We start from the raw sequence: 14,441 nt of genomic DNA, 5'->3' as shown, positions 1-14,441 counted from the left end.
AGCATACCCAGCCTGGCAGGGGTTTATGATCATTTGCCGCAGCCAGCTCGCCGCAGCCAACTTGCCACAAACAACTCACCAAGGCCAATTTGCTGCAGGACAAGAGTTACAGTGATATCAAAGAAATGGTAGAATAGAATCATTAAAGAAAGGATGCAAAAGGAGGGACAGAATGAAATTTGAATGACAAAAAAATTAGATGGATGGATGGATGGATAGATAGATAGATAGATAGATAGACAGATAGATAGATAGATAGATAGATAGAAAATTGAGTCCTGCAGTGAGTTGGCTGCGGCAAGTTCTCTTATTCTGGCCTGGCAGCTGGACCAGGCTGGGACTAGCTTCTCTACTGCAAAAAAAGGGGGGAAGAGTAGTCAAAAGCAATCATATCATACCCCAACACCCCTTTGCAAAGAGCTTCCAGGGACTAATTTTGTGCTGCAAAAAAAAAAAGGGGGGGGGGAAGGGAAGCCTAAAACAGCCCTTTTTTGCAGGACAAAGCCAGTCCAAGTCCCAGCCAGGAGCTCTTTGCAAAGGGCTCCTAGGTGGGGATGGGGCTGGTTTTCTGAGGCAAAGAAAAGGATATTTTGCCTCCCCCCTTTTTTTTCCAGAATGCAGGGTAGCCATGTTGGATGGGCTGGGGAAGGCAGGACACAGGATGCAGGACTGCCAAAAGGGCACATTGGGGGAAGAGGTTGGTGGGTGAGGGAAGTTGAAGGGAAGGCAGATCCTTACTTACTGAATCTTGGGGCAGGAAGGACTCAAACCTGAAATGGCTTGTATTGGGTGTTGCTAAGTGATGTGGTCACATGATGTCTCACTGTATGACTCACCATTTAACAATCACAGTTCTGATCCCAATTATGGTTGTAACTCAATGACAACCGATAGCTGCCCGTCTCCAGTATACGGTTCTGGAGAGTTCAGAAAGAATTTAAAAAACAATATAAAACACCAAAATAATGTAAAAATAATGATTGAAAAACAATAGAAACCATACAGCAAAATTCACAGCTGAGTTATTCTAATATCTATGTATAACCAACAATACAACCAAATTTATCTCTCTTATTCTCAACTCTCCATGCCTGACGGCAAAACCAATTTTCAGAGCTTATGGAAAGTCAGCAAGGCTGGGGCCAATTGGATGTCTTGGGGGATGATTTTCTGGAGGTGGGGGGGAAGAGGAAATGCCATAGTAGAAAAGTCCTTCTTCCTTGATCCTGCTAGGCAACAGTCCCTGGCAGATAGGACCCAGAACCCACCTCTTCCGCCTGATGGAAAGGTACATGTGATTGAAGAGAGGCTGTCCTTCCATTTCACCATGAGATAAGAAAACTGTCTGGCCATTCTTGGGTGTTCAGCTTACGTTCCACACTGTATGAGGCTATTGTGCATTTCAGCCCATCTGACCGTAGTTCACGCCACGTTGACAATGCACAATGTAATTCTTTTATCTTATTTTGAGATGTGGTTTGGAGAAGAATTAGTGGCATAGGGTTATGTTCACACAGCATGCTTATTTAATTCTTCTTTAGTTCTGTTGATTGTCTTCCCACCGTGTTTGTCATCACGTTGGATTTGTGGGAGAGGAGGGGTATTTCTGCATCCTTATTAATCAATACAGCCAATTCTGGGATGCAATGTTGATTTTTTTTTTTTACTTCCTCAAGAGAAGTGGCTATCTCAGTTATGCCTTTTGTTTTTTTTTCCCCTGAGAAGATTAACAAGAAGTGAAGGTCATTCCTGAGGGGCCCAGCTGCTGTGAGAAGAACCAAGAGGCACTGCAGGACCAAGCACTTCCAGCAGAGGACCAGGATCCCTCAGAAGGCCTACAAGAAAGAAAGATGGAGGCTTTGTGGAAGCCAAGACCAACTATGCTCTCCTCCAGCATTCGGTGGTGGAGAATTTGGTGGGATGGGAATCGGCAAGGTGCACTCACCTGACTGTGAAAGAAAGGTGTCTGGGTGCCACAGGACCCCTCTCCCCATTCAAAGGGACACCCTAATGGGAAGGAGGGAAGCTACCACACCATGGGCAAAACTCACCATTGATAGCATCTCCAAACTGGACCAACTGAAATCTTCCTTTCCAAAACCATTTTTCTGTACTCTGTGCAAACATGACAGGGTGGGGTGGCTGCAAGACGTGGGTGCGGGAAGGGTTTTATACATTTTTGTATCTTTGTAATCAGAGAGAAGAGAAATTTCTATGGTTATTTTTACGGTTCTTCTGTTCCCATTGCTGTGATGCTGATCTTGTTTTCTAGCTGTCCATGATGCATTTGGATTGTGGCATGAGGCGATGTTATGCAGCCTTTCCTGGTAAGGCTCAAGGCAGAAAAATGGAGGGACCTTTTCCTGCAGACTTTTTTCAGGTTGTGTGTTAGGTTGGTCTTGTTGAATGTCTATATCTTATCTCCTCATGAGCCAACAGTAAGTGGCAAATATTGTGCTGGGACAAGGGTATTCTCATCCCTAAATTAAGTCAGCGCATTTGTAATTGGGCTCTAGGATCTCATTTGCTTTATCATATATCCCCAGTCTAACAAGCCTGGGACCCGAAACAGCTTTGTATACTTTCTGGTGCTAGAACAATTATACGTTTTGGGAACCTCGTGTATTTATATATTCTAACAGAGTTGTATTGATGCTCCTCTTGGAGTGTCCATTGTATTAGCAGAGTGGAATCTGAACTTGGCCTTAGTTGAAATTTGTTTTGGCACTGGATGCTGTCTGTGAAACACAGATGAAATTAAGTTTTTTTATAATTTCCTTCTTCCTCTCTAGCAAACTTTTCCCCCCAAAGAAACACTTGCATCTGGTAACACACTCACACTCTCCCTCTCTCCCTCTCTCTCTCTTTCTCTCTCTCTCTCTCTCTCTGTCTCTCTCCCTCCCTCCCTCCCTCCCTCCCTCTCCCTCTCCCTCTCCTTCTACCTCTCTCTCTCTCTCTCTCTCTCTCTGTGTGTGTGTGTGTGTAGAACTCATCGTTGAAGCTACAATCATTGATTTTTTTCCCCTTGCTGGTGCATTTTTATAGCACTGTATAGTCAGCAAGAAGCTGTAAGATTGGGATTTTTCTCTCAATTTATAAGCAAAATGGCCTCCAGTAAATCCATGCCAGTTTGCTGCTTTAAATGGGGATCCTCCTGAAGTAACAATCAAGGTGTCAAAATTCCATACAGGTATTCCTCAACTTACGATCACAATTGGGATCAGAATTTCTGTTGCTAAGCAAAGCCATTGTTAAATGAGTTTTGTCTGATTTTCCAATCTTTTTTGTCATGGATATCAAGCAAATCACTGCGGTTAAATGCCGTTAAGCGAATCGGGTTCCCCCACCCCCAATTGGCTTTGCCTGTCAGAAGCTGACCGGGAAGGAAACAAATTGCCGGGATTTGCAACCATCATAAAAGTACATACCAATTGCCAAGTGCCTGAATTTTGATCATAAGACCATGGGGATGTTGTGGCAGTCACAAATGTGAGGACTGGTCATAAGTCACTTTTTCCAGTGCCATTGTAACTTAGAACAGTCGCTAAATTAATGGTTGTATGTTGAGGAGTACCTGTACAAAGAACCTCAGTTCATCTAATTCTTCCAGGATACTTGGATGACCCGTCTCACCAATGAAACAAGAAGAAATTTCTAGTAAATTTCTAAAAACTCCCTTTTAAAGGAGTCCTTAAATGATGTACCCTTTTTCCCCAGTGACACATAGCAGTGGTATATATTGTTTATATATAATCCACATCTGCAGAGATGCTTACTATTTAAATAGGGATCATTAGCAAATTTATTTCAAAAAGATGCCTTGGGGATAAACTTCTATTTGCCTTTTCACAATTTATTTTTGTTGATCCTTTGGATTGAAAGAATTTCCCATCTAAAACAAGTTAAATATTTAAACCATTTCAACCGTTATATCCATACCCATTACAGAAGGATAAATACATTCCTGCTCTAAACCAAATGCATTTCCAGGTGTTTTAGCAAATTATATTTCTCTCAAGAACCTGTTTTGATTTGGCTTTAGAATTATTAAAAAAAAAAACAAGGAGAAAATGAGATTTGTAGCCAAAGTCAACTTTATTAGATGGTTATCTCCTTGTATTACTGTAACAGATGAAATATTGCATTCCTAGCATAGTAGGATCTAAAATCAAAATGAAAGAGGTGCAAAAAAAAGAAAGAAAGGAATTGAAACTGACATTCTGCGTTTTATTTCTCACCACTGCTACTTTCGATGGCCATGAATTTATTTCTTTTTCATGAAGAGAGTACTAAAAGTCTTAACCACCTCTGAACGGGCCAAGCTAATGACGTTTACTTACTGTTGGGAGAGTGAATACATCCAAGTCACAAAGGTGAAAACAGTAATGAAAGCTACTGTGCAGTGTGAAAGAGCATACTTGTGTTGTGGAGAATGAAGGTGTTACACTATAGGCAATAAAAGCTTAATGCTATGTACCCATTCAGATACTCCTGAATTATTATCTTCTTCAGTTCCTCAGACTCTTCTATTGGAGAGTAGCCAGAACCACCAATGCAGATTATCATAACAACATGCCACTAAGGTAAATTTATCACATCTAATTATTTCCTCTGGTTTCCATCATGGACGCATAATTTGACCAGGAAGTCAACAATACTTTTGTTCTTTTCCATTACACAAATGATATAATATGGAATATGTGACCTGTGCTTGAGAAGAATTGTGGTTTGATTCTGATATCATTTCCTGTTTCCCTCTTTCACATCAGAGAGTAAATACCGATATTCATACAAAGAGGGCCTTTCGTGGCTATATATAACTGTGAAATAACCAGTCATAAATGTTTGATTAAAAGATGTTTTGGGAGGGTGAGGATGGGAAAGGCAGCCTTCTCCCTGGTGTGTGTTTATCAACCTCAGTGACTTTTAAGATGTATTTGACTCCCAGAATTCTCCAGCCAGCATGCTGACTAGAGAATTCTGGGGGTTGTAGTTCATACATCTTAAAGTTGCCAAGGTTGAGAGCCACTGCTTTAAAGTATTTTATTTCCAAATACACAAGAGTATTTAGCTTCTTTCAATTTAGTCGCTTGAGGAAGCCCAGCCCTGCACAGAAGCTGCGTCAACATGTCTCTCTGAATGGTTGTCTAGAATATTAGCTCTGAGAGAACCCAACTTACAGTAGAGCTGTAACTATAATTACAATTAATGATTTGGCTATAAGGTTCCTCAAGTTTCAGACTTCCTTGGTTGTGTTCTCTTGTTCATAATACTTTATTTACTGTCGCATTGCAACCCCAGAATTCTGTAGTTTAATTGTTAAACAAAGTGGATTTAATGTTTATACTGGGAACTGTCAATGTTTACACTTTGTGATTGTCAGAGGTGGATGACATCTATTCTTTCCACCACTCCTCACAGAATCCTTTCCATTAGTTTAATTACCATGATTAAAAAAAAGGAGAAAAGGGAAAGATTTTAATTATTCTCCAATGCATTCCACAGTCTGTAGTTTTGGGAGGGAAAGGGCTCCATTTCAGTCTTCCATCCAATCTCTGAGTAAAGGTGGGTCACTGTAACCTTTGATCAGAGTTGTCTTTGTTCCGTACACTCCATCCAGAATGGAGAAAAGCAGTCATTATGCATCAAGCCCTTGAAAAGGTGGGTGTCTCATTTTTATGGCCATTGTATTGATGTCCCTCATGGGAGAGGGTAGGGATCTGGGTCAAGCAATATGCAGACAGTTAAACCCCTTTCTTTTGTCAAAGCGCATGTGTGCTGAATGTAAAAGTCCTATTGTGTGTCCATCAAGCTATAGCAACTGTATACCTAGAAAAAGCTTCTTTACATTATTTTTTCCAATCTATATATGCATATATAGTTAAATCAGAGACCATATTTTTATTTATTACACAGAGTTCAAGAAAGATTGTCTACAGTTCTTTTGGGGGGGGACACTTTATATTTTCCATTCCTCAGTGATTCAATACGTCTTTGATCTTAATTATTAAAGCTGTGAGCACTTGAAATTCAAAGGGAAAAGGGCATTTTGGAGCCCTTTGTTGGCAACTCCTTAAACCGAGCGCTCCTCTTCCTCAGATTGTGCTGCAGTTACAAAGAACTACTACATAATCCTGAAAAAGACATGGCTGCTTTAAGAGTTGTTGAAAAGGGTCAAATGAATTTCCAAAAGGGCACTTTATCCTTTCAATCCAAAATGTGCACTTCCGGGTATATTAATAAACAATCTGGATGGTTCATGGAGCTCTTTTTTTTCTTGTTATTTTCTAAATTGATTTATGTTGGGTTTAGTCAATATTTACCCCCCTTCTGGAAGAGCTTGATAGGAGGTGTGATTACACAAACTTTATTTCAGTTTAAAACAGAATGAGCCATCAGTGAAAACCTTCTGTCTTCCACATATATCCGTATCAGAATTGCTGATGACTGGAAATTTCTTAGGACGCAGCTTCCACAATTGGTTGCTTACGGTAACATTGCACTTCCCGTATAATTGAACACATATATACTTGTACCTTACTGTGTGCAGATTTAATTCTATTGATCTGAGCAATTTTTGAAACTTACATAGTCAGTTTCTAAGATTGAGAAAGAAGGCTGGATCATAGCCAGAAGCACTGCTTTCTGTCTGAATGAAAATGGAGTGAAGTCATTGGATTCCCAAATGTTTAGCTGGCAACATGTGCCAAAAAAGGAACAAAGACACTGATCAGCAAGCATTATCTCCTGCCTTCCTTGCTTTGCAGAGTTGTTCCTGGCAACCGGTACTCTTACTATTGCCTTGAAACTTAGAATATTCCTGGAAAAAAAATCTTTCTTCCTTGTAATTTGCAAATCTCCAGGGACTCATTGATAGTACCTGTGGTGGCCTAGGCTCTGGAAGACATTTGGGGGTCAGTCCATTTTTTCTCTCTCCCTTTTCTTCCTTTTCTTTCTTTATTGGCAAGTGGCAAAGACATTATATACTTTCTCCCCGGCCATCTAAACCTGTACCAAGAAAGTGACAGATTTGGAAATAAAATATAAATCATATTAGGACCTCTGTGTGCATTCTCTTCCTATATCTGCATTTCATTTGCTCCTTTTTAATTGTTCTGTTAATACAATTAAGTTCAATAGAAATTACTATAAGATGAACCACATTCTTAGAAAGAAAAAGCTCTGTGATGGAAATAGGGAAATCCAATCTCTCTCTCTCTCTCTCTCTCTCTCTCTCTCTCTCTCTCTCTCTCTCTCTCTCTCTCTCTCTCTCTCTCTCTCTCTCTCTCTCTCTGCCTCTCCCCCCTCCCTCTGCAAAATGGTATCCCATCAGCATTGATGATGCAGATGTTGTGGCTTGTGTTATAATTCAATTCTAAAAATCTTCACACTGAGATAGTGTCTTGATCTAACCAACCAACCTGCCAACACAACAGATTATGCAGTTGAGTGAAATGAAGGATCCACATGTTATGCAGCATGAAATATCATTAGGAATAAACCTTAAACTAAAAGGAAGCACCTTGTGAAAACGATTAGTCTACAACCTCATGACAATCATCCAGAAACTTAAAGCTAATGATTGCCAGAATATATTCATATATATAAGTTCCACTGATTAATTATTCTGTCAGGAAATTTCTCCATAGTTCTAAATTGTTTCTCTTTTTGATTAGTTTCCATCCATTGCTTCTTGTCCAGATAATAACCATCTAGATATTACAACTGATCAAACTGAGTTTTTTTCAATGTAGTGCTAGCAATTTTGCTCAAGAAGATCAATTTCTTAAAATTATTAATTATATGAAAACCAACTGAATGGCAAAATAGCCATCAAAGGAAATGCTGCTATGTAGCAGCAACAGCTGAGAAAGTAAATAATAGTCAAAACTTGAGCAGAATCTGCAATTTACATTTATATCAATAAATAGAACTAGAGAAGATGTCTGAAGGTGAGGTATAGGTATATGGATAAATGAGATGACATAAAAGTGAAGAATATTGAGAGCTTGAAAGAGTAAGAAAAGAGATAAGATTAAATGTTGAGTTTCACTCTGAGTTTGTGACATTTATTTATATAGCTTAGCTGAGAGATGTTTCCATCTTGCTTAAGTGGCAGAGGCAGCCTTTAATCTACAAAATAAGCAGATAAAGAATAGCAATGGGAAGCCAATAGGCAATTCAGGATAACCAAATAAGATAGTTTATATCTGCTCCGTCTTCTGTGTTGGAACCTGGGGTGGAATAGGAAAAGAGGAAATCATAAAATAATCTACTTTTCCTTCTTTATTTGCTAGAAAGTCAAGGTGGGTATATTTTATTATGCTTCAACCTGCCTGCCTTTCCTCATGGATGAAATGTAATGTAGCGTTCCATGTATCGGTATAGCATTGCCAGAGTCACTTGGATAGCGAGATGGGTGCCATATGAATTTAATAAATAAATAACTCTTGCTGAAATAGTACTGTATCATTCCTAGCAAATGAATTGTATTGCCCTGATTGATAGTACATGGGAATATTTGAGGATGCTGATTATTAGCTGAAGTAAGGAATCCTCCCAGAAATCTGCCAAAGACTGATCAATACCGGAATATCTCATAAATATTTGAAGCCAATCCCCCTTCCCCAAGGCCAGTCTGCCCCCTGCTGCCACCATCTCTCCTTCTGCCTGTTGCTCCCCTGATTAATGAGAATTGCTCTAAATTCTCCTCTAACCCAACCTCATTCTGCTTCCAGGAGGGTGTTCTCCTACTGGTCTTTCCCTGCTCCTTTCCATTAGTTTCCACACAACAATTTTGCCAAATTGACACCCTTCAGATTTCAGAAAGAGAATTCTGGTCAGACCATGTCCCTAGCAGGCTTCTGAATAAAAATGGCTGTGATCCTGAATATTTACAACTTCTTTCTTTCATTCTTTCTAAGCAACCTTGAGTTTTGCCTGGGATGGGGGGAAAGGTTTTATTCTGCCAGGTGATCGGTCGTTTTTCCTCCCGTGCTCTAAAGCTATGATTGGTCTCAATCCAAGCAAAGGTTGAGAATGAGGGGTCCTTGGTGTTCTCTGAGCTAGGTTGTTTTCCTGCAGTTGTTTCATTACCCAAACTAGGTAAGATCAGTGCTAGCGATGAGAAGTCCAGCCTATCCCTGATTAGGGGAAAGATTGTCTGGATGTCCCCTTCTGCCAAATGCACAGTACTTGCATCTTCTTTAAAAGAATAGGTGGGGGAGGGAACTGGCAGTGTCTCAAGTTTGTTCACCCTCATCCATCCATCTTGACTCTGATAAAGTCCCAGAGTCCTGGGCCAAATCATCAGCCAAGCCAGGGCTCTGATCCAAGAAGCACAACAGAAATACCTCTGGAACCTCATCCAAGTGGAGAAACAGCAGGACCAGTGTAGTGACATTAAAGCAAAGAGGGAGTGGCGTCTCAAAGATCACTGTCAAGGATTAATTCTGAGCCAAGCTCAGAAGTCCAGGGTTATAAAGCTGTCTGTCTGCAACATGTGTTATCAATTGAACAGTTGTGTGACATCTATCAGGTAAGAGAAGGCAATCCCTACATTCCCTTACAAATACCCCTGAGAAAAGGCAGAGCCACAACTAATAGATAAATAAGTAGAAAACAGAAATAGTTCTGTTGGGGGTAGTTGGGATGGTGGAAAAGAGTTGAGATGGAAGTAAGAATTTAGTAGCTCTTTGAGGGTTAAAAATTATCTTCATTTGAGTTTAGTAAAAGAAATGTTAAAAATTAATGCTATAAACCAGAACTTTTGGGCACATGTCTCGAGAGCTGGAATTGACTCTAAAGCTTACTGTGATGCATACTTATGTTGAATGTTGTACAAATGGGATTCACAAAATATTGCAATCCAGATTATATCTGTGGCAAGCCATAATCCCAGATGCTAAATTATTCCTGCTCCCATTCCCATTTTATTTTCATGCTTCCCTTGTAAGTGTTAGTCATAATTCCTGACTTGTCAAGAATATTTGTGCTACTCATCATAGGCTACTTTTCCTGAATATCAATTTGTCCTTTTGCAACTACTATGTGATTTAATTTATTCCTGAACGAGCGGTGGGGAGGTAAGATAGGATCTTCCTTAATTGTTGTTTAGCAATCTTAGTGAACTATATACATGTATACATGTTGGGTATATATTTCTTCCTTGATAGCTGAGACATGGATGCAGTTTTCATCACAGAATTGAATAAGTCTTGTTCTGACCTTGTAGGATAAGCAACAATCCAGTATAATTCTTGGTGACTTTAGAATAGCATGAGGAAAGAGGAAAAAGAATTATTGGCCATGAGAATTAAAATATTACGATATCCCGATTAAGGCAAAACTAAGGCATATTTAAGAGTTAGAAAGGTTTGCAAAATAATATTCAAGTTGCCAAACCCTTTTTCAATCAATTGATTAAGAATAATCTGAAAATGAATGTTTAAAACAAGATTACATATGGCTGATGTGTGAGCCCTATCTCTATCAGATTACAGTTTTAGAGGAAAGTCTGTGAACATGAAAATTCAATCTGCTCAAATAAAAAAGTGTCAGGAATATTTGACTTCCAGGATTGAAGTAAGAAAATAATTGTGGGCTTCCATTTTTCAAACATAAACCCAGTTTTTAAAGTGGACATTGTGTCCAGTCAAAATCCTATCCCTTAGTGCAGGGGTAGGCAACCTTGGCTCTTTTAGGAGTCATGGACGTCAACTACCAGAATTCCTGAGCCAGCCAAGCAAGTCCATGAGTCATAAAAGAGCCAAGGTTGCCTATCCCTGCCTTAGTGAAATATATGGATGTTTTGGTGAGTGGAAACAAGAGATAGATCAATGGGAAATCTTACATTAAGAAAACTGGATCTAATTCCAGCTCTTGTATTAGGTAGAAAGAATCAGTAGAAACCAGAACAGGGACAATCCCGAGGGGTCTGGACAGTATGTACCCTCAGATAACATAGTCCCAGCATGTACACCTGTGAAGGGTCTTAGAGCAGAACTAAATTTGGTCATTTCTATGTGACGCAAAAAGCAAACACCGGAGTGTTGACCATGACAGAGACAAGTACAGGATGGGTAACAGCCTTATCGAGTCAACTATTGGAGTCAACAAAGCAGCAAGAGATAATGCATTTCCCACTTTTTGTAATAAGGATAACCTCTGTAAAGCCCCAAGATTAACCTGATAAAGAGTAGCTGGAGTGTGATGGTGCTTCTGACAACATGTAAAGACCTGCATTTTTGTCAATGCAACTGCATACCTTTACAGGAAGGGTGTTTGTTGATTTGCATTCATATTTAACAGAATTAAAAGCCATCCATGATTAGACAATAACTGAAGGTATTTTAGTGAGAAAGAATAAAATTCTTTTTTCTTCTCCTCTGGGAAAAAAAGAACAAGGACTGGAAGCAGATTTGTCTATTCTTGACTGATAATTATGAGAAAAAGGAAAAAGGAACGGAGAGGAAAATCTCTTCATCAAACCATCTTCTATTCCAGGGGTCTTCAAACTTGGCCCTTTTATGACTTGTGGACTTCAACTCCCAGAATTCCTCAGCCAGGCACGCTGGCTGAGGAATTCTGGGAGTTGAAGTCCACAAGTCATAAAAGGGCCAAGTTTGAAGACCCCTGTTCTATTCCTTTTAACATTTTTACTGATGCCTACTATGATGATTCATGCTGCTTGTGAAGGCAACAGAGGTTAGGCTGCAAAGAGTCTGAAAACATGGGTGAGCAATTGACCCACTCATCTCCCAAATGTCCTTCATCATGTCCTAGATTCTAGGACCTAGAATCTCCAGCTTGCATAGAGAGGACTGAGCTGGGAAGTTTAATCTTATCATGTAACTCTGGAACTCTCATTTCCTGATGCAATCCAGGAGATGGTGACTTCTCCACCCAAAACATAAAAGCCAATTAGAACGACTATGAAAACTTACTTAAGACTGGCCCTGGGATAAGGCAGCGTCTCAATGCAGCAAACCTCTTGGGGTACAGGAGAAAATAGGTGGCAGAAACAGCTCTTAAAGGAAACAAGACCCAGATGCTATGACTTCCTCATAGGTAAGGTGAAATGGGTCAGGTGAAATGACTCTATAGGATGGCTTTCTCAATTAGGTTTTGACATGTTCACAAGCATAATCAAAATGTTTAAGTTGCCCAGAGGGAATATAGTAAAGTTCCTATGCACTAGCAGAATTATGGCAAGGATGTTCTTTTGGGGAGGTTTTTTGCCTTATGGTTGCACTTTCAAAGGGAGATATTTTGCCTCTCTTAATATTCAAAATGATTTTTCTCCCCTGAGTTCTGTGGTGTTTAATCATATTGATTGCTCCCTTCTGGTTCCTGATTCTGGTCAAACTCTGTGTATTTGCAAGAATGCATATCTAATGCATCCCAGCCTGGAAGGTAATAATTAAAGAGATCAGAACATTAACTGGGACACCTCTTAGGATCCAATGATACAGTTCTTTCTTTGCTTTTGGCAGAGGAAAATCTCCCTTCCAAAGGTGATATTTGCTTCCGGTAGAATTCTGTACGTTTTCTGTGAGTGAAAAATGTCTCTCCAAACCAAACTCTTTATTTCAAAAGAGAGCTGTTCCCTCGGGTCTTTGGCAGAGCAGAAGAAAATAAAATGCCTTCCCTTGCCTACTCTGACCCCCCCCCACTATCAGGTTCCATCACTACCACCAGCACCAGCACCACCCCGGGAGCAGATGCTCATGGCATTAAGAACTGTTAGAAGAATTATTTTGCCTGCCGATCGTACTTCTTTTTTGTAATTCCTTGGTCCTGAAATGCTCAGGGAAATTTTGAAAACCACAATGCCTGAGAGCCCAGAGTCTATGCATATAGTCATTTGTCCTTTCTGCCAGGCCTTAATCTTCCTTTGGATGGCATTTAGTTTCCAGAAACTAGCCTGTTCTACCTCCCTCTCTCCAAACCAAGCCAAGCTCTAGCTCTGAGCACCAAAAGAAACCTCTTCCAATACATCTGGGCTGCCATATGGTGGGTGGTGTTGATGGTGGTGGGTCTTCATCTCAACCATTAATAAGACATCCTGGTGTAAAACGATTGTTAGGTAAATTACAGTATGTATCATCTTTTATTCAACCAAAAATATCTTCAGCTAGTGAGTTTATTAGTAAATCAGAATATTCTAGTCCACATGCTACCAGATAAATGCATGAGTATTCCTCTGCAATCATCTGTTGTAAGGTACACCTGAGAATTATTTCTGCTATAAATAGTACCCAACCTGATTGAAATAGACACTTTTTCTTTCCCAATCTTCTATTTTAAAACAAGTTTTATGCTCCCAAGTGTGGAGTAATGTAGTACTCAAAATTATTTGTTACAGGGAGAAATGCCTGTATTCTATTCTTCACTGCAGATGAAATCTCTTATATGCATGCTAGTTGCTGTGACATGTGTTTATTTTGAAGTCGTCTTCTTCTCCTCCTCCTCCTCCTCCTCCTCCTCCTCCTTCCTTCCTTCCTTCCTTCCTTCCTTCCTTCCTTCCTCCTTTAAATATGAAGCAACAGGAAGAGAGGGAGGAAGACTGGCTCAAAGTGGCTGCTCTGGAAAATTCTGCATCGCAAGACAAGCTACTTGCCTCCCTTGCTGCTTCCAGTTGTTTCTTAGGTCAACTTCAGAAATTCCAACCTGGGTTACAGTGAGTTGGGCCAGATTGAGCTCAGTCCTGATCATGGGTACTGCAAGATCTGATTGCTCATTTCTCTGCTCCTTGCCTTTCCCAGCCCATGTAGGGAAGGCAAGCCACATTGACTAGTTCCTGTTTGGACTGGCCTACAGTGCCCTTCTTATTAGTCCATGCACCTTTTCTTTGCTTTCCCAGATGCTTGCACACAAAGATGTTATCACAGCTCCTTGCTGCATTACCTGACAGTAAAACAGACCCTTACAGTTTCTCCCCCCCCCACTTTATCACAGCATTGTTGTTCTGATGCTACAATGATCAAAACAGAATACTAGGGTTGTTGTGGGCGAAATCAGAGGAAGAAAGAGCATTATGTATATTTGCTGTTTTGAGTGATTTATAAAAATATTAAAAATGGGATAACAGATTATACTTTCCTTTTTATGACCCTCTGTAGGTTCAAGAGAACTCTGTGGCATAAAGGAATTGATAGTTAAGCTTTATAGGAACAAAAGTTGCAATGTCTCTAAGTTCCAATTTACAGATCATATTTTTGTAAAATAATAAAATAAAGGACATGGAAGTATAGGGGGGGTTGAAAGGCAAGGTGAACATGCCTCATCCAAGCTAGCAGAAACACAAAGGGTGCCCATTGGGTGAGGAAAAGGTTGCAGTGACCGCTCAGAGAACAGGAGGTGGGGTGTGCCAAGCACTGCAGCCAGTTGGAGGTGAAGCTGTCAGTAGAATGGAACAAAGACTCTTTTCTCTGAAGGGT

The 14,441-nt window shown here is 40.1% G+C and overlaps 2 protein-coding genes across 7 annotated transcripts in view; both read left to right on the top strand.

Moving 5' to 3' along the window:
* Window positions 1–4,480, top strand: part of CELSR3 (cadherin EGF LAG seven-pass G-type receptor 3) — a 112,074-nt gene extending 107,594 nt beyond the window's left edge. For 2 of the 3 annotated variants that reach the window (XM_039345581.1, XM_039345578.1), the window contains one exon: window positions 1,723–4,480. In XM_039345581.1, coding sequence (XP_039201515.1) covers window positions 1,723–1,753 — 31 coding nt within the window. In that variant the 3' untranslated portion in view covers window positions 1,754–4,480. The remainder of the gene's footprint in view (window positions 1–1,722) is intronic. The other variant, XM_039345580.1, reaches the window with a different exon arrangement.
* Window positions 4,481–4,624: 144 nt separating this feature from the next.
* SLC26A6 (solute carrier family 26 member 6) overlaps window positions 4,625–14,441 on the top strand; it is a 61,864-nt gene continuing 52,047 nt past the window's right edge. For 2 of the 4 annotated variants that reach the window (XM_039345582.1, XM_039345583.1), the window contains exon 1: window positions 11,975–12,069. In XM_039345582.1, coding sequence (XP_039201516.1) covers window positions 11,979–12,069 — 91 coding nt within the window. In that variant the 5' untranslated portion in view covers window positions 11,975–11,978. Of the gene's footprint in view, window positions 5,662–8,803; window positions 9,539–11,974; window positions 12,070–14,441 lie in introns of those variants that run through there. The other 2 variants (XM_039345585.1, XM_039345584.1) reach the window with 2 other exon arrangements.

The sequence above is a fragment of the Crotalus tigris genome, unplaced genomic scaffold (assembly GCF_016545835.1).
Source record: "Crotalus tigris isolate CLP2741 ecotype Arizona unplaced genomic scaffold, ASM1654583v1 scf7180000017964.494433, whole genome shotgun sequence".
NCBI classification, from domain to species: domain Eukaryota; kingdom Metazoa; phylum Chordata; class Lepidosauria; order Squamata; family Viperidae; genus Crotalus; species Crotalus tigris.
Note: the sequence above shows the minus strand (reverse complement) of the source record. Positions and strands in the feature narration are given on the sequence as shown.